At 42.4% G+C, this 23948-nt stretch overlaps 2 protein-coding genes across 20 annotated transcripts in view; one reads left to right on the top strand and one right to left on the bottom strand.

Annotated features, from left to right (window-relative positions):
• KDM5C (lysine demethylase 5C) overlaps nt 1-14049 on the top strand; it is a 50417-nt gene extending 36368 nt beyond the window's left edge. For 4 of the 6 annotated variants that reach the window (XR_005239202.2, XR_005239203.2, XR_005239200.2 and 1 more), the window contains 2 exons: nt 10444-10525; nt 13704-14049. Coding sequence is in view for 1 of the 6 variants with exons in the window: in XM_073013664.1 (XP_072869765.1) it covers nt 10444-10449 (6 nt within the window). In the remaining 5 variants the exon portion in view is untranslated. Of the gene's footprint in view, nt 1-10443 lie in introns of all 6 variants that reach the window. The other 2 variants (XR_005239201.2, XM_073013664.1) reach the window with 2 other exon arrangements.
• Nucleotides 18-23948, bottom strand: part of KANTR (KANTR integral membrane protein) — a 90111-nt gene continuing 66180 nt past the window's right edge. For 8 of the 14 annotated variants that reach the window (XR_012092012.1, XR_012092010.1, XR_012091999.1 and 5 more), the window contains 2 exons: nt 2110-2224; nt 18-700 (listed from right to left, as the gene is read on the bottom strand). The gene's annotated coding sequence lies outside the window, so the exon portion shown is untranslated. Of the gene's footprint in view, nt 701-2109; nt 2225-12418; nt 12434-22644; nt 22704-23948 lie in introns of those variants that run through there. The other 6 variants (XR_012092011.1, XR_012092001.1, XR_012092015.1 and 3 more) reach the window with 4 other exon arrangements.

The raw sequence follows: 23948 nt of genomic DNA on the forward strand, positions 1-23948 counted from the left end.
AAATTACCTCAAAAACAGTGGCTTAAAACAACATTTTATTTCACAGTCCTGTGGTTAGGAATCTGGGCACAACTTAGCTGAGTTTCTATTTCAGGGTCTCACAGCCAGCAGAGTGTGAGCTGGGGCTACAGTCATCTCAAGGCTTGGCTGGGAAAGGATCTGCTTTCACGCTGACTCATGTGGCTGTTGGCATATTCAGTCTTGCTGGCTGTTGGCTGGGGGTCACTCTCAGGTTCCTTGCCACGTGCACCTTATCATAGGGTGGCTCACAATATGGCAGCTTGCTTCATCACAGCAATCAAGTAAGATGAGCTAGAGATAGAAGGAGAGTGCCCACATGCCAGACAGAACTCATAGTCTTTATATCTCAGATGTGACATCCCATCACTTTTGCAATATTCTATTCGTTAGAAGTAAGTCAGTTACTGCCGGGCACGGTGGCTCATGCCTGTAATCCCAGCACTTTGGGAGGCCGAGACGGGCGGATCACCTGAGGTCGGGAGTTCCAGACCAACCTGACCAACATGGAGAAACCCCATCTCTACTAAAAATACAAAATTAGCTGGGTGTTGTCGTGCATGCCTGTAATTCTAGCTACTCAGGAGGCTGAGGCAGGAGAATTGCTTGAACCCCGGAGGCAGAGGTTGCGGTGAGCCGAGATCGTGCCATTGCACTCCAGCCTGGGCAACAAGTGAAAACTCTGGGGGAGGCGGGGGAACAAGAACAAAAACAAAAAAGTAGGTCAGTTACTAGGTCCAGGCCACACTCAATGGGAGGGGATTACACAAAGGTGTGAATACCAGGAGGCGGGGGAGGGGGGGTCATTAGGGGTCATCTTGGAGACTGACTATTATAGTTTTTCCACTGGTCCTGGTGATTCATGTTACTTCCACCTGCAAAATACATTCACCACTTCCCAGAGTCTCTAAAAGTCTCATCCAATCACAGCATTGCCCCAAAATCCAGAACATCTAAATCAGGCCCATATATGAAAGAGGCTCTTTGAGTATGGCTTCTTAACTACTATTTGTCTCCATCTTTAGATTTGTGAGACAATTTTTGTTTTTTTTGTAAAAAATTATTTTTTGGCCGGGCACGGTGGCTCACGCCTGTAATCCCAGCACTTTGGGAGGCTGAGGCGGGCGAATCACGAGGTCAAGAGATCGAGACCATCCTGGCCAACATGGTGAAACCCCGTCTATACTAAAAATACAAAAAATAAGCCAGGTGTGGTGGCGGGCATCTGGAGGCTGAAGCAGGAGAATCACTTGAACCCAGGAGATGGAGCTGGCAGTGAGCCAAGATCATGCCACTGCACTCCAGCCTGGGCTACAGAGGGAGACTCCATCTCAAAAAAAAAAAAAAAAAAAAAAAATTATTTTTTATTTTTATGTTGTTATAGAGACGAGATCTTACTATATTGCCCAGGCTGTTCTCAAACTCCTGGGCTCAATCCTTCCACCTTGGCCTCCCAAAGTGCTGGGATTACAGGCATGAGCCACCGTGCCCAGCTGATTTATGAGACTTAAGAGGCAAGTTATCTGTCCCCAGCACACCCAACGTACAATGGTGGAATAGCCATAGAACGATGACTATAGACATTCTAGTTCAAAAAGAGGGGAAATGGGAGACATAAAGGAGTTACTGGTCTAAAGCAATTCTGAAATCCAGCTGGGAAAATAGAAGTTTCTTGATTAGATGTCAAGGCCTGGGAATAATATTCTAAGGCTCTGCCCTCTGACCTCTTGGTTTTACCCTCCGTGCCTTCCTTTTTCATGAAAGGCAGCATGTTTGCAGCTGAACAGTTTCCCCAGTTTGCTTCCTGCCAGTAGAATTTTGGGAGTCCAGTGGGTTTTTTCATTTTGTCCTGTCTGTAACCAGCTGCCACCAAGAAATAGTTCCATAGGGGGGCTTGGGTTACTGTTCTGTTGGCAGGTTGGGCACTCAGCAGTGGCTTATAGCCAGATTGGTCTTGGTGGAGGTCCATATTTTGGAGCCCATGCATAACCTCCATGCCTGCCACCATGGCCATTTTGTTCAGGAATCCATTGGGTAAAGAAAAGGGTGATAGATAAGAGGCTGACTGACATCACAGAACAGGACACCTACCTGTCTACTTGATTGAGCTCCTCTTCTGCAGTGGACTCTCTCTGGTGCTCATTTATGTGGGACATGAATATCTCTCCCCATTCCAAAAGAGACAGCCATATGCTCTTCCTCAGACCTTGTCAATAATATTTCAGTCCTGTTATTTCCAAGTCCTTCACTATTTAGCCGAATCATTAACAATTATTCATGAAACAGTGGAAACCTATCTATACCTCTGACCAGCTATGTGACCTGGCAGTTGTTCTACTGGGAGAATTTCCCTTCTCACTGTCCAGGATCAACCCTAAGTAGGGCTGTAACGCTACAGCTAGCTACTTCAGCAGGGCCAGCATATCGTGCAGGGCCATGTATAAACCAAGCTGGAATAGAATATTGTATCCCTTAGTCACCTGGTCACAGGGAATTCCCCATGAGGCTTCAGGTGTGGGTGAGAGAGGGATGGCAGTACAGCAGATTGGAGTATGACTCACTTGCTCAGGCAGCTTATTCATCTTCTAGGCCTGCTTGCATAACTCTATATTCTATTTGGTGGTGGAGTGCTACTGCACATAGATAACTTCATGGCTTGATGAGACAGTTAACACACAACTCACCATGGGGAGCTCAGCTTGCCTGGGTCACTTGGAGTCCTATGCTCAGCCATTAATTCACAAAATAGATCCACTTTTCCATTTTTATTTTTCTCTGCTCCTGGGACTTCTGTTACCACGATATTGCCACCTCCAATTTTATCCCCCATTTCTTGAGTCTTTAACTTGCTCTTCAGCTGTAGTTCTCCTCCCCTTTATGCCATCTATACTGTGTAGATTCTAATAGTATATCCAAGAACTGGATAAATCACCACAGGATTTCTTCTGGGCCCAGTGTAAGAAAGACTCAGATCAAAACTTCATGTATAACCCCATCCCACTCTGACCGATGGGCCTCAGCGGCAATCTGGATCACCAGAGATTAACATTAATTCAGAACCAATATCCAGTCTATTTCAAAAGGCCTGGATATTTCCCTGTCCCCAGTGTACAATGACTGTGGCTGCAGGTATCTGTGAGGAAAGCAAGGAGGGAGATTTTGCCATACACACTTGTGAAAAGTGTAGCCAGGTCCTTCTTCAGATGGACCCTCCCCTTCATTCAAGGGGCTCTGATCTATGAACTGGGGAAGAGGCTGGGATGCCACATTTTTTAGGACAAGATCAGGCCTCCATTTTCCAGAGTAGAAGATTATTGGGGTTATATAACAACTAGGACTTTATCAGGCTACCTATTTTGGTCCTAGGGAAACTATCCTTAATTATCGACTGTTACAAACCTCCACAGGTCAAACCTGATTATTGCTATGGCTCTGCTATCCATTATAAGAATGAGACCCAACTTCTCTTTGGAGATGAACCTATCACCTCCATTGGAATCAGGGAGCCCATTCGTGATTTCTCACCATGACCCTCATCTGCAGAAATAAATCATTTCAATGCTTTATAATACTGGTACTCATTCATATACTAGTTAAGGTAAAGCTAGCTCCTGAGACAGAAAAAAATTTTCTGGGATTTAAGACAAGTTTACTTCTTGCTTCTGTAGTATTCCAAAGCAGGTGTTAATAATTGAGTTTCCCTCTTCTAAGTGATGATTCAGAGGCCTAGGCACTTTCTGTCTAGAAGGTCTGCCGTCTTCAAAACATGGTCATCATTGTATTTATTGTCATCTCCATCCTAAATAGCCAGAAGAGGAAAAGACCATGTGGGAGGTTACTGTGAGCTGGATGTAGCACACATCACTTCTCATATTCCGTTAGCTAGGACTCAGATAATGGGCATACCCAATTGTAAGGGACACTGACAAATGTAGTCTAAATCTGTCCCTAGGAGGAAGAGGAAACAAGTTTAATGACCACTTAGGTAGTCCCTACCACAGTGTATTTCTCAAAGTCCTGTGAAAGGAATGTCAATGTCCACATAGTCAAAAGGGTGAGTTGACTGTGTTACACATGACTAATCAATTCCAACATTCTTATTGCCCTAAACAATGGATTCCCCTGCCTACACTGTACCATGGAATTTCTGGCATCTTAACCTCATTTAACACAAGCTACTATTGAGTAGAGGTTTTGGACAATCAATGGAACAACTCTTAGAAATACTCCTAGCTGCTTCAACTAACAAAGTACATCCAAGATTGCTGATGAGTGTACCCATACTGAAAAGTTTGGCCCTACCCAAACCAGATAAAGACATCACAAGAAAATAAAATTACAGACAAATATCCTTTATGAATATAGATGCAAAATCCCCAACAAAATACTAGCAAACTAAATCCAACGGCATATTAAAAGTAGGATACGTCTTGGCCAAGTGGGATTTATCTTAGGAATGCAGGAATGGTTCAACATAAGAAAATCAATCAATGTAATAACATCACATTAATAGAACAAAGGAAAAGAAACACATGGTCATCTCATTTGATGCAGAAAAGGCATTTCAGGCTGGGTGTGGTGGCCAACACTTACAATCCCAGCACTTTGGGAGGCTGAGGTGGGAGGACTGCTTGAAGCCAGGAGTTCGAGACCAGCTTAGGCAACATAGCAAGACCCCATCTCTACAAAAAAATTTTAAAAATTAGCCGGGCATGGTGATGTGTGCCTGTACTCCCAGCTACAAGGGAGGCTTAGGTGGGAGGCTCCCTTGAGTCCAGGAGTTTGAGGCTGTAGTGAGCTTTGATCGTGCCCCTGCACTCCAGCCTAGGTGACAAAATGAGACCTCGTCTCTCTTAAAAAAAAATCAAAAAGGCATAGAGCTAATAAATTCAGCAAAGTTGCAAGGTGCAAGATCAACACATAAAAAGTAGTTGTGCTTTTATACACTAGCAATGAGCAATTCAAAATGAAGTTAAGAAAATAATTCAATTTACAATAGCATCTAAAAGAATAAAATATCTAGGAATAAATTTAATCAAGGAGGAGAAAGACTTGTACATTAAAAACCATGAAACATTGGTGAAAGAAATTAAAGATCTAAAGAAATGGGAAGGCATCTCATGTTCATAGACTGGAAGACAATACTGGTAAGATGTTAATACTAGCCAAAGTGATCTACAGATTCAACACAGTCCTTATGAAAATTCCAACAGCCTTTTTGCAGAAATGAAAAAGCTAGCCGGGTGTGGTATCTCATGCCTGTAATCCCAGCACTTTGGGAGGTTGAGGAGGGCGGACCACAAGGTCAGGAGTTTGAGGCCAGCCTGGCCAACATGGTGGAACCCGTATCTACTAAAAATAATTTTAAAAAATTATCCGGGCATGGTAATCTGTGCCTGTAATCCCAGCTACTCGGGAGGCTGAGGCAGGAGAATTGCTTGAACCTGGGCGGCGGAGGTTGCAGTGAGCTGAGATCACGCCACTGCACTCCAGCCTGGGCAACAGAGCGAGACTCCGTCTCAAGAAAAAAAAAAAAAAAAAGAAATGAAAAAGCTGATCCTTAAATTCATACGGAATAACAAAGGGCCATGAATAGCCAAAACAGTCTTAGAAAAAAAAGAACAAAGTCAAATGGCCGATTGTTTTTTTTTTTTTTTTAAGACACAGTCTTGCTGTGTTGCCCAGGCTGGAGTGCAGTGGCGTAATCTTGGCTCACTGCAGTTTGAAGCTCACTGCAGCCTCAAACTCCTGGGCTCAAGTGATCCTCCTACCTCAGCATCCCAAGTAGGTGGGATTTAAAAGGCATGTGCCACTACACCCAGCTATTTTTTTTTTTTTTTGGTAGAGACAGGGTCTCACTCTTGCCCAGACTGGCCTCAAACTCCTGGGCTCAAACAGTTCTCTCACCTCAGCCTCCCAAAGTGTTGGGATTACAGGCGTGAGCCACCACACCCGGTTAGCTTTTTCATTTCTGCAAAAAGGCTGTTGGAATTTTCATAAGGACTGTGTTGAATCTGTAGATCACTTTGGCTAGTATTAACATCTTATCAGTATTAAGTCTTCCAAGTCTTGCACAGTGTGAGCCACTGTGCCCAGCCACCAATTGATTTTTTACAAGAGTGCCAAGTCCATTCAATGGGGGGAGAGATTGGTCTCTTCAACAAATGGTGCTGGGACAACTGGATTTTCACATGCAAAAGTATGAAGTTGGATGCCTACTTCACACCATATACCATTAACTCAAAATTGATTAATGACCTAAATTTAAGTCCTAAAACCATAAAACTGGAAGAAAACATAGGAGTTAATGTTCATGACCTTGGATGTAGCAACAGTCACGACAAGCATGAGCAACAACAGAAAAAACAGATAAATTGGACTTCATCAGAATTAAAAATTTTGTGCATCAAAGGACATCAAGAAAGTGAAAAGACAGCCTACAGAATAAGATAACATATTTGCAATCATATATCTGATAAGGATTTGCTATCCAGAATATACAAATAACTCCTACAACGCAACAACAAAAAGACAAGCAATTCAATTTAAAAATGGGCAAAGGAGGCCGGGCGCGGTGGCTCACGCCTGTAATCCCAGCACTTTGGGAGGCAGAGGTGGGCAGATCACCAGAGGTCAGGAGTTCAAGGCCAGCCTGGCCAACATGGTGAAACCCATCTCTACTAAAAATACAAAAATTAGCTGGGCATGGTGGCATGTGCCTGTAATCCCAGCTACTTGGGAGGCTGAGGCAGGAGAATCACTTGAACCTGGGAGGTGGCAGCTACAGTGAGCCATGATCATGCCACTGCACTCCAGCCTGGGCAACAGAGCAAGACTGTCTCAAAAAAAAACAAAAAAACAAACAAAAAAAAAGGATCATGTCTTTGTGATTAGGAAGAAAAAAAAATGGGCAAAGGACTTGAATAGATATTTCTCCCAAGATATAAAAATGGCCAAGAGCACATGAAAAGATGCTCAACATAATTAGATCAGTTACCACTTCATACCCACTAGTATGGCTATAATAATAATAATAATCAAAAATAATAAGTATTGGAGAAGATGGGGAGAAATTGGAGTCCTGGTACAGAGAATTATCATATGACCCAGCAATTCCACTCCTAAGAATATATCCAAAAGAACTGAAAACAAGGAGTCAAAACATATTTCTGAACCAGCATTCTTTGCATCATTATTCACAATAACCAAAAGGTAAAAAACCGCAAGTGCCCATCAACAGATAACTGTATAAACAAAATGCAGTATATACAAATACTGGAATATTATTCAGCCACAAAAAGAATAAAGGTTGGACACATGCTACAACATGGATGAACCTTGAAAAAATTATTCTAGCTGGGTGTGGTGGCTCACGTCTGTAGTCCCACCTACTCAGGAGGCTGAAGTGGGAGGATCACCTGAGCCCAGCTGGGGAGGTCGAGGCTGCAGTGAGCCGTGATTGCTCACTGCACCCCAGCCTGGATGACAGAGTGAGACCCTGTCTCAAAGAAAATATTATTCTAAGTGAAATAATCCAGACACGAAAGGACAAATATTGTATGACTCCACTTAAATGAAATTATCTAGACTAGGCAAATTCATCGAGACAGAAAGTAGGTTAGAGATTACCAGAGGCTGCAGGTAATAGGGAAATGATTGCTTAATGGGTATAGAGTTTCTGTTTGGGATGATGAAAAAGTTTTGGAACTAGATACTGTAGTGGTGATGGTTACCCAACATTGTGAATGTAATTAATGCCATCTAATTGTACACTCAAAAATGGTTAAAATGGATTTTTGTTTTGTTTTGTTTTTTTGAGGTCGAGTCTCAACTCTATCGCCCAGACTGAAGTGCAGTGCTGAGATCTTGGCTCACTGCAACCTCCATCTCCTGGGTCCAAGCAATTCTCTTGCCTCACCGCCTCCCGAGTAGCTGGGATTACAGGTGTCCACCACCATGCCTGGCTAATTTTTGTATTTTTAGTAGAGATGGGCTTTCACCATGTTGGCCAGGCTGGTGTCGAACTCCTGACCTCAGGTGATCTGCCCGCCTCGGCCTCCCAAAGTGCTGGGATTACAGGCATGAGCCACCACGCCCTTCCAGAAATTTTTATATGTAGTTTACCACAATAAAAAAGTTTGGCCCAGCCAGCGCGGTGGCTCACACCTGTAATCCCAGCACTTTGGGAGGCTAAGGTGGGTGGATCACCTGAGGTCGGGAGTTCAAGACCAGCCTGACCAACATAGAGAAACCCATCTCTAGTAAAAATACAAAATTAGCCGGGCCTGGTGGCGGATGCCTGTAATCCCAGCTACTCAGGAGGCAGAGGCAGGAGAATCATTTGAAACCAGGAGGCGGAGGTTGTGGTGAGCCAAAATCAAGCCATTGCACTCCAGCCTGGGCAACAAGAGTAAAACTCCGTATCAAAAAAAAAAAAAGTGGCTCACATCTGTAATCCCAGCACTTTGGGAGGCCGAGGCGGGCGAATCACGAGGTCAGGAGATAAGATCATCCTGGCTAACACAGTGAAACCCTGTCTCTACTAAAAATACAAAAAATTAGCCGGGCGTGGTGGCGGGTGCCTGTAGTCCCAGCTACTCGGGAGGCTGAGGCAGAAGAATGGTGTGAACCCGGGAGGTGGAGCTTGCAACGAGCTGAGATCACGCCATTGCACTCCAGCCTCAAAGACAGAGTGAGACTCCGTCTCAAAAAAACAAAAATAAAACAAAACAAAAAACTTTGGCCCTATCAAAAATTACACTTCTTTTTCCCTGATCGATCATCCATAGAATCAATTCTCACATATTATGGAGGTTTCTTTTTTTCTTTTTTTTTTCTTTTTTTTTTTTTTGAGACATAGTCTCACTCTGTCACCCATATTATGGAGGTTTCTGCCAGTATAAACTAGCTACATCTTATCATTTGTGTGTGTGTGTGTGTACTTTCTCCTCATAGGTTTGACTTTACTTCCTGGGACATACAGGAATCTGAATTCACTAATGGGTCTGGAGGCAACGAGAGATGATACGGGTGGATATTGAAAAGATTAGCCTAACAGTGAGAGGGTCCCCAAGTCAGGCAGAACCAGCCCCATAGACTGGGGATGAAGGGCTGCTTCTGCTAAGGTAGGCTCAGTGAGGGTTGGGGTTTAGGGTGCTCAGATCTATCCAAATCAATCCTGATGTTCCTATTCCTATTCTCAAGGTCCCATTTTTCCCTAATCAGTGGCCATGTTTTTGCATATGAGACCTGGATATCTTATGAATTCAACCTGCATTGTAATTCAGCAACCTGCAGGATTTGGTTTTATGTCTGATTTCAGGCTGCATCAGTCCTGCGCCTGGAAGAGAGAAAAAGATTACTTAAAAAAATTATATATATATGCTGGGCACGGTGGCTCACACCTCTAATCCCAGCACCAGCACTTTGGAAGGCCAAGGCGGGTGGATCACTTGAGGCCAGGAGTTCAACACCAGCCTGGCCCACATGGTGAAACCCCACCTCTACTAAAAATATAAAAATTAGCTGGATGTGGTGGTGGGCATCTGTAATCCCAGCTACTCGGGTGGCTGAGGCAAGAGAATCTCTTGAACCTGGGAGGCAGAGGTTGCAGTGAGCCGAAATCATGCCACTGCCCTTAAGCCTGGGTGACAGAGTGAGACTCTATTTCTTTGAGCAGTTTTAGGTCCACAGCAAAATTGAGTGGAAAGTATGTATCCCATATACCCACTGCTCCTACACAGGCACAGCTTTCCCCACTATCAACATCCCCAGCAGAGTGGTACATTCGTTATAGTCAATACATTAGCACATAATTAGTCAAGCACATAGCTTACATTAAGGTTCACTCTTGGTGTTGTACACTCTATGGGTTTTGAAAAATGTAGAATTATATGTATGCACCATTATAGTATCATACAGAGTAGTTTCATTGCCCTGAAAATCCTCTGTGTTCCACCTATTCATACTTCCCTCCCATAACTCCTAGCAACTTCTGATTTTTTTTTTACTGTCTCCATAGTTTTACCTATTCCAGAATGTTATTATTTAGGAATCATATAGTATATGACCTTTTCAGATTGCCTTCTTTCATGTATTAATATGCATTTAAGATTCTTCCATGTCTCTTGGTGGCTTGATAGCTTATTTATCTTTATTGCTGAATAACATTCTGTTGTCTGGATGTACCACAATTTATCCATTTACTTACTGAAGGGCATCTTGGTTTCTTCCAAGTTTGCGCAGTTGTGAATAAATCGGCTATACATATCCATTGCAGGTTTTTATGTAGTTGTAAGTTTTCAAATCACTTTTCAAATATAAAAGAGTGTGATTGCTGAATGGTAAGGTAAGAATATGTCTAGTTTTGTAAGAACCTGCCAAACTGTCTTCCAAAGTGGCTGAACCGTTTTGCATTCCCACCAGCAATGAATGAGAGTTCCTGTTGCTCCACATCCTCATCAGCATTTGGTATTGTCGGTGTCCTGGATTTTGGCCATACTAATAGGTATGTGGTGGTATCTCCTTGTATTAATTTGCAAACCCTAATGACATATGATGTGGAGCATCTTTTAACATGCTTATTTGCCATCTGTATATCTTTTTTGGTGAGGTGCTGTTCAGGTCTTTTGCCCTTTTTCTTTTTATGAGGTGGGGTATTGCTGTGTTGCCCAGGCTCATCTCCATCTCCTCAGTCAAATGATCCTCCTGCCTCAGCCTCCCAAGTAGCTGGGACTACATGCGTGTGCCACCATGCCAGGCTTCTTTTGCCTGTTTTAAAATCGGGATGTTCCTTTTCTTATTGTTGAGTTTTAAGAGTTATTTATGTGTCTTAGATAAAGAATCAGATATGTCTTTTGCAAATACTTTATACCAATCTATAGTTTGTTTTCTCATTCTCTTGACAGTGTCTTGTTTTTTTTTTGGAGAGGAAGTCTCGCTCTGTTACCTAGGCTGGAGTGCAATGGCACAATCTTGGCTCACTGCAACCTCTGCCTCCAGGGTTCAAGCCATTCTCCTGCCTCAGCTTCCCGAGTAGCTGAGATTAGGTGCCTGCCACCATGCCCAGCTAATTTTGAATTTTTCTTTTGAGATGAGTTTTGCTCATGTCACCCAGGCTGGAGTGCAATGGCACGATCTTGGCTCACTGCAACCTCCGCCTCCCGGATTCAAGCGATTCTCCTGCCTCAGTCTCCCGAGTAGATGGGACTATAGGCACCTGCCACCATGCCTGGCTAATTTTTGTGTTTTTGGTAGAGACGAGGTTTCACCGTGTTGGCCAGGCTGGTCTTGAATTCCTGACCTCGCATCATCCACCCGCTTCAGCCACCCACAGTGTTGGGATTACAGGTGTGTGCCACCACACCCGGGTTTAATTTTTGTGTTTTTAGTAGAGATGGGGTTTCACCATGTTGGCCAGGCTGGTCTCAAACTCCTGACCTCAGGTGATCCACTCACCTCGGCCACCCAAAGTGTTGGGATTACAGGCGTGAGCCATCGCGCCTGGACAGTGTCTTTTGCAGAGCAGAAGTTTTTAATCTGAATGAAGTCCCGCTTATCAATCATTTCTTTCATGGATCATGCCTTTGGTGTTGTACCTAAAAACTTCCCATACCCAAGGGCACTAACATGTTCTCCTATGTTATCTTCTAGGGGTTTTACAGTTTTGCATTTTACATTTAGGTGTATGATCCATTTTGAGTTAATTTTTTGAAGGGTGTAAAGGAGATTTCTTTTTTGAGGGCAGTGAAAGAAGCTCTCCAGTGTCTGACCATGCCTTGAACTAAAAGTTTACAACTATGATCTTGCCTTTAAAGAGTTTTTTCTTAATTATGTCAGCAATATGTATTTATTGTTGTTCATAAATGGTCAAAAGATACTACCTATTAGACTAAAACAAAGTATAGCTTCTCAAATACAGCATCACATAGAGACAAAGAATGAAAAGGCCAGTCATGTGTATACTTTAAAACACCCATATATACACATATACCCTCATGTCCAATACAAGCAAATGTTCTCCATACTTTGCTTTGAAAGCAGGAAACATTGAGTTGCAGAGGTTCTAAGATACAGAACATATTGAACACATTTCAGGCATTTAAAAAATGCACTGAAATAGCAAGAATAAAGTTTTTTTCTGGCCAGGCATGGTGGCTTAGGTGTATAATTCCAACACTTTGGGAGGCTGAGGCAGGAGGATCGCTTGAGTTCAGGAGTTCAAGACCAGCCTGGGTAACATAGTGAGACCCTGGGTCAACAAAAAATAAAATATTGGCTGAACATAGTAGCATGCACCTATAGTCCCAGCTACTCTGGAGGCTGAGGTGGGAGGATTGCTTGAGCTCGGGAGGTGGAGGCTGCAGTGAGCCGTGATCATGCCATTGCACTCCAGCCTTGGTGACAGAGTGAAACCCTGAAAAAAAAAAAAGGTTTTTTTTCTTCAAACATTTTGATCCGAGCTAAAGCAAAGAATACATTAGAACAGACCAGAAAGACGTGTACAAGTAGATCTGTTTCCTTCTCAAACATTTAACAATTTACTTATTAAACATTAAGCTGAGTCAGTTTAAACCAAGTGACATAATAACTGATTATTGCTCCAAACAGGAATCTGTTGTTTCTTAGTGTCTATAGATAGAAGTTTCACAGATGCAAGGACATTATTTACCTGAAAGATCATTCCTGTTACAATTAGAGGGCATTCATGCAAAAATTGTTTCCTGTTTTATTTGCCTTTTAAAATTGTGAAACATGATACGAAGACATTTCCTTATGTAATTACAAAATCATTAGTACACCTAACACAATTCACAATCCTTCCTTACTGTCATCATAGTCAAATGAACATCACTATATTCAAATGTTCCCAATTTAACTGAAAACATATTTTGAAAAATTATTTACAAATAAAACTTTTTTTTAAATGCAGGGTCTTGTTCTGTCACCCAGGCTGGAGTGCAGCACAATCATAGCTCACTGTAACCTCAAACTTCTGGGCTCCACTGATCCTTCAGCTTCAGCCTCCTGAGTAGCTGGGCCTACAGGCATACACCGCCATACCTGGTTAATTTTTATTTTTTTCAGAGCAGGAGTGAAAGTTTATTTAAAATCTTTAGAACAGTAAGGAAAGGAAAGGAAAGAAAAAAAGGAAAGTACAACTTGGAAGAGGGCCAAGTGGGTGACTTGTGAAACCAAGTGCACCTAATTTGAATTTTTTTGTAAGAAATAGATTCTTGCTATGTTGTCCAGTCTGGTCTCCAACTTCCAGCCTCAAGTGATCCTTCCATCTTTGCTTCCCAAAGTGCTGGGATTACAGGTGTGAGCCACCACACCCGACCAAAATGTATCTTTTAATAGTTAGATTGTTTGATTCAGGATCCAAACATTGACTTTTATGGTCACCACTTCCTTACTTTTCTTTAACATTTTACCACTTAAGCATGACTTCCTATTTGTGTAGTTTAGTTTTGCCTGTTTTTATTAACATCATAGAGTCATAACAGTATGTATTCTTTTGTGTTTGGTTTCTTTCATTCAACATTATGCTTTTAAGATTGATCCATGTTTTAACATATAGCTGTGCTTTATCTTCTTGCCTGTATACTATTGAAATCAACCCAGTTTTCACACTAAACCGAAAACTGAGAAACTTATATTTGTTTTTATCTGAGTTCCTTTCTCAGGAAACCAATCATCAGGCCTCCCAGAAAGAATCGAGGATCTGAAACCTCCCATATCACCACATCCAGACAATGAGACACACCTGCTGCCTGTTGACAAACTCCTCTTCTTTATACCTCCCAAATTTCTGTTTTCCTGCATATGGTTACGGTGAGACACCAGACCCCTCATCCAACCACCTGCTGCCTGTTGACCAACTCCTCTTCCTTACCTCTCCCTAATTCTTGTTTTACATTCCTTCCCTACTGTAAAAACCCCTAACTTTAGTCAGTTGGAGAGATGGATTTGAGACTGGTCTCCCATCTCCTGGCTGACATTACTGGCATTAAAGCTGTTCTTCCCTGGCAATATTCATCTCAGTGATTGGCTTTCTGTGCGGCAAGCAACCAGACCTAGGCTGAACCCCTGGTGTTCGGCAACAGTATTTCATTGTATGAATCTGCCATAATCTATCAATTCTACTTTTGAAAGGCATTTGGAACATTCTGATTTTTAACTGTATAAACAATGCTGCAAGAACATTTTTGTACATATTTCCTGGTACACATAAGCAGACTTTTTTTTTTTTGAGACAGAGTCTTGCTCTGTCGCCCAGGTTGGAGCGCAGTGGTATGATCTCGGCTCACTGCAACCTCCGTCTCCCAGGTTCAAGCGATTCTCCTGCCTCAGCCTCCCGAGTAGCTGGGACTACAGGTGTGCACCACCACACCCAGCTAATTTTTGTATTTTTAGTAGAGATGGGGTTTCACCATGTTGACCAGGCTGGTCTCAAACTCCTGACCTCAGGTGATTCACCTGCCTCGGCCTCCCAAAGTGCTGGGATTACAGGCGTGAGCCACTGCGCCCGGCCCTAAGCGTACATTTCTGTAGGGTGTATGACTTATTGGGACAAAAGGTATACACATCTTTAACTTTTCTAGCTAGTGTTAAACTTTCCTGAAGTAGTTTTACTAATGTATACTCCCAGCCAGCAGAGTATGAAAGGTCCTATTATTCCACATACTTCCCAACCCTTGGAACAGTCAATTTTAAATTTTTGCCAAGCTGAGGATTGCAAAATGGTATCTCATGTGGGTTAAAATAGGCATTTTCCTGATAATTAATGAAGTTGAGCACCTTTAATATTTTTTTTGTTTTAGAGACAGGGTCTTGCTCTGTTGCCCAGGCTAGAGTGCAGTGCCACGATCATAGCTCACTGCAGCCTCGAACTACAGGGCTGGGCTCAAGTAGTCCTCCTGCCTCAGGCTCCTAAGCAGCTGGGACTACAGGCATGCCACCATCACGCCTGGATATTAAAAAAATTTTTTTGTAGAGATGGTCTCACTATGTTGCCCAGGCTGGTCTTCAACTCCTGGTCTCAACTGATCCTCCCACTTGGGCTTCCCAAGTTGCTGGGATTGCAGGCATGAGCTAGCACACCAGGCCTACCTTTTCATATTTTTTACTGGTCATTCAAGTACTCTCTTGTAAAACTGTTTGACTCTTTTGCATATTTTTCTATTGATTATCTATCTTTCTCTTGTTGAATTGTAGAACATCTTACAATCTGGATATGGAATCTGATTTTAAGTGAGGCAAACATATTTTCCCATTTTGTGGTTTTCCTTTGTACTGTTTATGGTGTCTCTGGGTGAAGAAGTTATTATTTTTGATGGAGTCAATTTTACCAGTCCTTCCCTTTCATGCTTTGTACTTTTGGTGTTTTGTTTAATAAGTCTTTTACCATCCCAGGCCCAGCGTGGTGGCTCATGCCTGTAATCCCAGGACTTTGGGAAGCCAAGGTGGGAGGATTGAGGTCAAGAGTTTGAGACCAGCCTGGGCAATGTAGCAAGACCCCCCATCTCTATTTTTTAAAAAAGAAATCTTTTACTATTCTAATGTCAAGAATATACTTCTTTGTTACTTTCTTTGCTTTTCACACTTAGGTCTATAATCTACCTGGGAATTATTTGATTTTTTAAAAATGCATAATGTGAAGTAAATACCCAATTTATTTTTAGTTTTTTTAACTGGGCACCCAATTGTCCCAGCACCATTTGTTGAAAAGACTGCCCTGCTCCCGTGGCTCTACAGAGACACATTTTTGATAAATCAAGTATGCGAATATGCACGGATTCATCCTTCTTTTCTTTTTTCTTTTTTGTGACGGAGTCTTGCTCTGTCACCCAGGCTGGAGTGCAGTGGCACAATCTCAGCTCACTGCAACCTCTGCTTCCTGGGTTCAAGCAATTCTCCTGCCTCAGCCTCCCAAGTAGCTGGGATTACAGGCACCTGCCATCACACCTGGCTAATTTTTGTAGTTTTAGTAGAATCGGAGTTTCACCATGTTGGCCAGGCTGGTCTTGAGTTCCTGACCTCAGGTAATCCACCTGCCTCGGCCTCCCAAAGTGCTGGGATTACAGGCATGAGCCACTGCGCCCGGCCAGATTCGTTTTTCTATCCTTGTGCCAATACTACACTTTTTTTTTTTTTTTTTTCCCTGAGATGGAGTTTTACTCTTGTTGCCCAGGCTGGAGTGCAATGGCGCGTTCGCGGCTCACTGCAATCTCCGCCTCCCAGGTTCAAGTGATTCTACTGCCTCAGCCTCCCGAGTAGCTGGGATTACAGGCGTGTGCCACCACGCCCAGCTAATTTTGTATTTTTAGTAGAGACGGGGTTTCGCCATGTTTGCCAGGCTGGTCTTGAACTCCTGACCTCAGGTGATCCTCCTGCCTTGGCCTCCTAAAGTGCTGGGATTACAGGCATGAGCCACCGTGCCCGGCTGCCAGTACTACACTCTTAGTTACTACAGCTTTGTTTTTTTAAAAAACCCTTAACGTCTGAGGGATCAAGTCCTCCATCATAGTTCTTCTTCAGGAGTCATGGCTATTCTTAACCTTTTTCATTTCTATTAATATATACATTTTAGAATCAGTCAAGTTCCACCAAAAGAAACAAACAAAACAAACCTATCCACCCATAAAGGTTTAACTGGAATCACATTGAATCTGTAGATCAACTTGGGGAGAACTGGCATTCTTGTAATATTGAGTTCAGCAGCTTATGCATGTGAATATGGTGTCTCACTCCATTTATTTACATCTTTTTTTTTTTTTTTTTTTTGAGACAGTCTCACTCTGTCACCCAGGCTGGAGTGCAGTGGCGTGATCACGGCTCACTGCAGCCTTGACCTCCCAGGCTGAAGTGATCCCACCTCAGCCTCCCAAGTAGCTGGGACTATGGGCTCGTAACACCACACCCGGCTAATTAAAAAAATTTTTTTGTAGACACAAGGTCTCACTGTGTTGCCCAGGCTAATGTTGAACTCCTGGGCTCAAGTGATCCTCCTGCGTTGGCCTCCCAAAGTGCTGGGATTACGGGAGTTATTTACATCTTGGTTTTTTTCTTTTCTTTTCTTTTCTTTTCTTTTTTTTTTTTTTTTTTTGAGATAGAGTCTTACTCTGTCACCTAGTTAGAGTGCAATAGTGCGATCTTAGCTCACTACAACCTCCGCCTCCCAGGCTCAAGTGATCCTCCTGCCACAGCTTCCCAAGTAGTTGGGACTATAGGCGTGCACCACCATACCTGGCTAATTTTTGTATTTTTTGCAGAGACAGGGCTTCGCCATGTCGCCCAGGGTGGTTTTTTGTTTGTTTGTGTGTTTGGCTTTTTTTTTGAGATGAAGTTTCACTCTTGTCACCCGGGTTGGAGTGCAATGGCTCGATCCTGGCTCACTGCAACCTCTGCCTCCCGGGTTCAAGTGATTCTTTTCTCTCAGCCTCCCGAGTAGCTGGGATTATAGGTGCACACCATCACGCCCAGCTAATTTTTGTATTTTTAGTAGAGACGGGGTTTCACCATGTTGGCCAGACTGGTCTCAAACTCCTGACCTCAGGTGATCCACCTACCTCGGCCTCCTAAAGTGCTAGGATTACAGCCGTGAGCCACACTGTGCCCAGCCCCATCCTATCTTTCTTGAGGAGGCAGGTTAAGTGGAGAAGGGGACCTAGTTCAGAGGGGTTTAGATCAGGTTGGCTGCGGAGGGACTCAGCCTCTGGAGATGCCTTCAGGGACAGTCTCCTCTCTGGCTATTTTATTTCCCCAACTACCACCAGGAGGTGCTGCTGGGATTGAGCCCCTTCCTGCCCTTTACCTGGCATTCAGGCCTCATTCTCTTCTGAGGGCCTCCCTTCATCTCCCTGCCCTTGCACGATGGCATCCTGTTTGGTCCTGGGATCAGCTCCAGGTAGGAAGGCAGGCAAACAGCCAGACCTTTCCCCTAGACTAAGGCTTAAGATCAGGCCGAGTCAGCGCCTGTGCATCCATTACTTCCTGCCACCCCTAACTGCAGACATCAGAGTCCCCAGCTGGGCCTGTCCTGCTATGTGGCCTATGTGGCTACCTGCTCAACCTGTAGCCTGGCTTGGGACAACCCCAATACCGATCCCTCTACATAACCAACCATTGCAGACCAAAAGCAGAGGCCCAAGGGAGCAGAAAGGATCCCAGGAGGAGCAGGCACATTGAGGGGTACTCAGATGGGGAGGGCCACCCGCCCAGGAACTGCTGAACTGCCTGGGTGCAAGTCCTCCCTGTGTCTCAGTGGAGACATCCCTCTGGCTGTTTCTCTGACTCTATTTGGAGGGAGTTTGAGGGTGATGAGAAGGATGGGAAGGGGGCTTGGTAAAAATGTGTTACTTTGTATTTATTTCATATAGTTATTATAAAAAAGAAAATATGCACTGTTAGAGAATACAGTAAATCTTTAATTTGTATAAATATTTAAATAAACTTCATATTTTTCATGACATACTTGAGCACCTTCTGTGAATATGCATTTTATATAAGGTTTTATGCTGGAAGCAGCTATACACAATTTCTGATTAAGACTTTTTATTCATGATCTCTTCAAATTCTTGACTCTTAATGAGAAATGATTGCTGTTCAGACAGGTGGTGGTAAGTGGGAAAGGAGAATTTACCTATGTTTCCACCCATTACCAGAATTTCCATTTCATTCCTGAAATCATTTAAGTCCCGTTGAACAATTTAATAGTTTTAAAAGAACAATTCTTTCCTCCAGTTATTTGCAGATGTTACTCTACTCCTTTTGCTACAAAACGAATGTTTGTCCCTCTTCCCCCAAATTCACAGGTTGAAATCAAATCCCCCATACGATGGTATCTGCAGGTAGGGCCTTTGGGAGGTGAATAGGTCATGAAGGTGGAGCCCCATGGATGGGATTAGTGCCCTTAATAAAAGAGTACCAAGAGAGACAGACCCCTTGCCCCTTCCACCACATGGGGAGACAGTGAGAAGGTGCCATCTGTGAACCAGGAAGTGGGCCCTCACCAGACACTGAATCTGCTGATGCCTTAATCTTAGACTTCCCAGCCTCTGGAACTGTGAGAAATACATTTTTGTTCTTTATAAGTCACCCAGTCTATGATGGTTTGTTACAGCAGACTTTTAATAACTTTTCTTTATGATTCAAACTATAACAGCAACAGCACCTGGAAACCATTTTCACCTAACCTTTCCTTTTTTTTTGTTTCTGATTAAGTACTTGCCTACTTTTCCAAAGTTTAATTTTTGCTTTGAACCCCAAATCTTTGTCAGTTCACATTAGTTAATTTTGACATGGTCCTTCCAAATTTCTATCAACTATATTCAGGGATCCAAAAAGTCAGCTAATCTTTCCATAGATCTGCCAGGTGAGAATCATTCAAGGAAAAAATTTTCACCTTTTAAATTTTTTTGCTCACAAACTTTTGAAACTGTTCTTCCTTTGGATCAGCTCCCACACTTAAGTATGAAATAACAGAGAGGGATGTTTTGATCCCTTGTCTTTACACAAAACTGAAAACAGGTGAGAGGTTAGTGCCTTGTATGTAATTAGATTCTGAGTATGATATTGATAGTATCATTTCCTGTGGAAATCAGATAGAAAGGCAAACTCTTACAAATGAGGGCTTCTCTGTGTAAAACAGTAAATGAAATAATGTATTACTTGAATCTCAGGGTTTTCAGAGCAAATTCTAGATGCAAAGCCTTTACATCTTCCTATCACTGTGGCTTCACTCACTACACAGACTTAATTGTTTTAAAACATTCATAAAATTGCAATGCATGCTCCTAGTTTGGATCATTTTGCTATAAATTATGAGAAATTGCCGGGCGCGGTGGCTCAAGCCTGTAATCCCAGCACTTTGGGAGGCCGAGGCGGGCGGATCACAAGGTCAGGAGATCGAGACCATCCTGGCTAACACGGTGAAACCCCGTCTCTACTAAAAAATACAAAAAACTAGCTGGGCGAGGTGGCGGGCGCCTGTAGTCCCAGCTACTCGGGAGGCTGAGGCAGGAGAATGACGGGAACCCGGGAGGCGGAGCTTGCAGTGAGCTGAGATCCGGCCACTGCACTCCAGCCTGGGTGACAGAGCGAGACTCCGTCTCAAAAAAAAAAAAAAAAAAAAATTATGAGAAATTATTATAACTGGTGTAATTTGAATAGGGTCTGAGGACTAGGTGGTAGTAATGTACCAACATTAATTTCATGACATTGATGGGTGCATTGTGGTTATGCTGGAAAATGTCGTTTGTAGAAAATGCACACTACAATATTCAGAAATGATGGGGCACCAGGTCTGCAACCTACTCTCAAATGGTTCCGGAAAAAAGTTATCTGTACTGCTCTTGCAACTTTTCTTTAACTTTGTGATACCTTCAAAACATACAATAATTTATGAATTATTAATTTGACTATTTTGACCTGGAATAGTCTGCTTGGCATTGTTGCGTCTCTTGATAATTTTCCATGCAAATCAGACATTTAGGCTGAAGAGTGAGGGCTTGTCAGGCATCCAAATCTAAATCTGAGATGATCCTCATGACTTAAGCATCATTTGTGGACACTGAGTTAGTCTTAGAAATGCGATGACATTCCAGCTTTACTCCAAAAGTTGTACAGTATGGTACTGTGAGGGTTAATTTTATGTGTCAACTCGAATGTGCCATTGGTGCCCAGATATTTGGTCAAACGTTATTCTGGATGTTGTGTGAGAATGTTTTAGGAAGAGGTTAACATACACACATACATATATACATACATACATTATTTATTTGACAGGGTCTCAGTCTGTCACCCAGGCTGGAGTGCAGTGGTGCGATCCCCAGTTGAGGGTGATCCTCCCATCTCAGCCTCCCAAGTAGCTGGGACTATAGATGTGCTACCACGCCTGGCTAGTTTTTTTTTTTTTTTTTTTTTTTGACAGTCTTGCTCTGTTGCCCAGGCTGGAGTGCAGTGGCATGATCTTAGCTCACTGCAACCTCCGCCTCCTGGGTTCAAGTGATTCTCCTGCCTCAGCCTCCCGAGTAGCTGGGATTACAGACATGCAGCAGCACACTCGGCTAATTTTTTGTATTTTTAATAGAGGCAGGGTTTCACCATGTTGGCCAGGCTGGTCTCGAACTCCTGACCTCAGGTGATCCATCTGCCTAGGCCTCCCAAAGTGTTGGGATTACAGGCGTGAGCCACCACGCCAGGCCTGGGTGGACCCAGTTTCTAATGGCTTACATTTGCATATCAAAGGTTGCCAGCCTGGCTCTAAGAGCCAGGGCTTTATAAGAAACTTTTCCAGAGATGCTTTAAAAAACAAAAACTTCCCAAGGACCCCTTTTCCTCTCTATCTGCCTAAAATAATTTCTTAATAACTCCTACAACATTACTCCCTGTGGAGATACCACACTAACTGCTGTTAGGGGATTTTGGGCAGCGACTCCTTCTGGCTACTTCCTGCTGAAAAGGGGCGTCAAATGGGGAATGGCAGCTAGGGCTCCTCCTGGGATCGATCTAAGGGTCCTCGGAAGAATGGCCTGTCTATGTGTGGTTCAGTTTACAGCACCATTTGGAGTTTGATTGCTTCTAGGCGAGAAGAAACAATTCGAGTTATAGTATTGTGTATACAGGGTCCAAATATCAATACAAGACATATAAGCAAGAGAGGGCTTAATAAAGGGGTTAACCAATTCCATAAAGAAGACTGGAATTTCTTAAAAAGGGTTTGTAGCCACTCGAGGCTGAAGCCGGCATTTTCCCTGAGCCTGTCAATAATTTTGATTTGATTTTTAAGTACCTGTAAATTTTCCTTTACTAGAGGTATAAATCCAAAAGCAGCATGTTTCATTTAAAACTGCGTCACTAAACCCAATAAAAAGTCCTACCAGACTCTGATAGTAAAACTTTCATGCTTCCTTTTTGTTAGTAACTATTATCTCTGCTATAAGGATAATAATTAAGCAAAATACGACAGCGATGGAAACTCTCTGTTTAATATTTCAGTTAGAAGGTGCTACTGTGTATAACCCTTTTGCAAATAATAGAGTGAGTATAGCAATTTCCATAAGTGTGGTGTGGTAGATAATTTCCATCTAAAATTTTACTTGTCAAGATATAGAATTCCCCTTTGGGGAGGTCTATGAAGTTTCTTGCTTTTATTTTCCTAAACAAAGAAACCTCCGGGTTAGGGGCACCCTACCCACTTTTATTACCTGGCAGAATTTGCAGGATAATTGCCCAGAACCAGTATATTGATCCAGATTTTTACATTACCCATCCCTTATTTTTTCTTCCAAGCTGCAGGAGATCACTACTTGATTCACAGGAATAAGCAGGGTTAGTCTAAAATGTAGACGAAAAGCCTGAAAACAATTAATGAGACTAGGACTTAATGACAAATGTATGATAAGCTTTGGAGCACCATTTTTCTCTCTAGTCCTCATTTTTGGTAAAAACAAATTGTGAATAAACTGTAGTCTTATATTTGGCCTGATTATTTGCATAAAGTGCAGCAAGAATGGTTATTTCTACATAGGCCTTTTGGATTGGCTTTGATGAAACTGTTTCACAAGGAATTTCAGATAAGACTTTTAAAACCGAGCCTAGCAATGGGTTTGTATCCTCAAATACCTGTGGACTGGGTGATCCTCTCCTCTTGAGGTCCCAAGATAAACTCGGAGCTTCCAGACCTGTTAGAAAGTGACATTCTTTACTGACCACAGGTTAGGAACCCTGTGCAGGGACTGTGTAGACAAGGTATGAGGCCAGTTCTCCCCAAGGGGTTTTTATTGGCTCTGCATGTCAAGCTTGATTCCTTAAAGAGAAACACACCCTTTCAGTTAAAGCCGTGGTAAAATAACCAGTTTTTCCAATTGTGTCCCGCTGATAAAGAAAAATGGATTCTTATTGCACCGATGCAAACAACTATATTGCCATAAGTTAAGAGTACTCACAGATAGTTTCCAAATTCCAGAGGAACCAGGCAGAGAAATAAACATGCTCTAAATTTTGTTCATAGGAGTATACCTTACTCAATTATTAAAGGCCATGAATAGTTTAAAATAAGTTTCTCCTTGACTCTGAAAAACAAAACAAGGATCAGCAGTATTCCAAGCAAAAGATAAAAGGCTTGCTTTAACTTTCTGAGTGCAGCTCATTTAGTTAACTCTTGTTTTGCTTGATATTTGTGACCATGTCAGTTCTTTAAAAGTTTCCTATGTTCTTTCTCTATTCCAATGTTACAATCTGTAAAGCTATTAAAAACCTGCATTTGAGAAAACCTGTTAAAGTTCTTAATATAGCCTCATTATAAACTGTCTTTTAAGAAGGAACAAAACAAGACAATTGTCTGCGAATGGCAACATTTCCGGGGTAATTACAATTAAAAACATGACTGACAAAAGAAATTTGTGTATATCCATGGTTTACAATAACTTTACCTTTAATTATGATTGATAGCATATACTTAAGACATTAGAATTTTAGAAATCCCGTACAATTTTTGAACATATATTAGTATTATTCACCAAAATATAACTTAAAGAAGATTGGACATCATTTTGGCAATCTCATGTGACTAAACATGCCAAATAATCCTGTTTACCTCTTTTTAAAAATGTTTCAGAGGCCCTATGAACCATCCAAAAAGCCAGGCATTAGCAAGGACAATTCCCAGACTGCCATAAATTATTTTGCCAAAATGATGACTTGAAAGGCAAAAACATTTTATTAGCCTTTACTATGACACGGAAATCCTGTTTAAAGCCCAGTTTTACCCTTGTATTAGTTTGTTAATGTTAACCCTAATTGGTTTAAATAAAACCTTATAGATCATTCTATCTAATCCTAACCAACTTGACCATGAAGTGAAATTTCTACAAACTTTTTATAACCCTTTTACTAAAAGGCAGAGTAGTGTTTTAAGACCTCCTTGC

Source organism: Chlorocebus sabaeus, chromosome X, assembly GCF_047675955.1.
Source record: "Chlorocebus sabaeus isolate Y175 chromosome X, mChlSab1.0.hap1, whole genome shotgun sequence".
NCBI classification, from domain to species: Eukaryota; Metazoa; Chordata; class Mammalia; order Primates; family Cercopithecidae; genus Chlorocebus; species Chlorocebus sabaeus.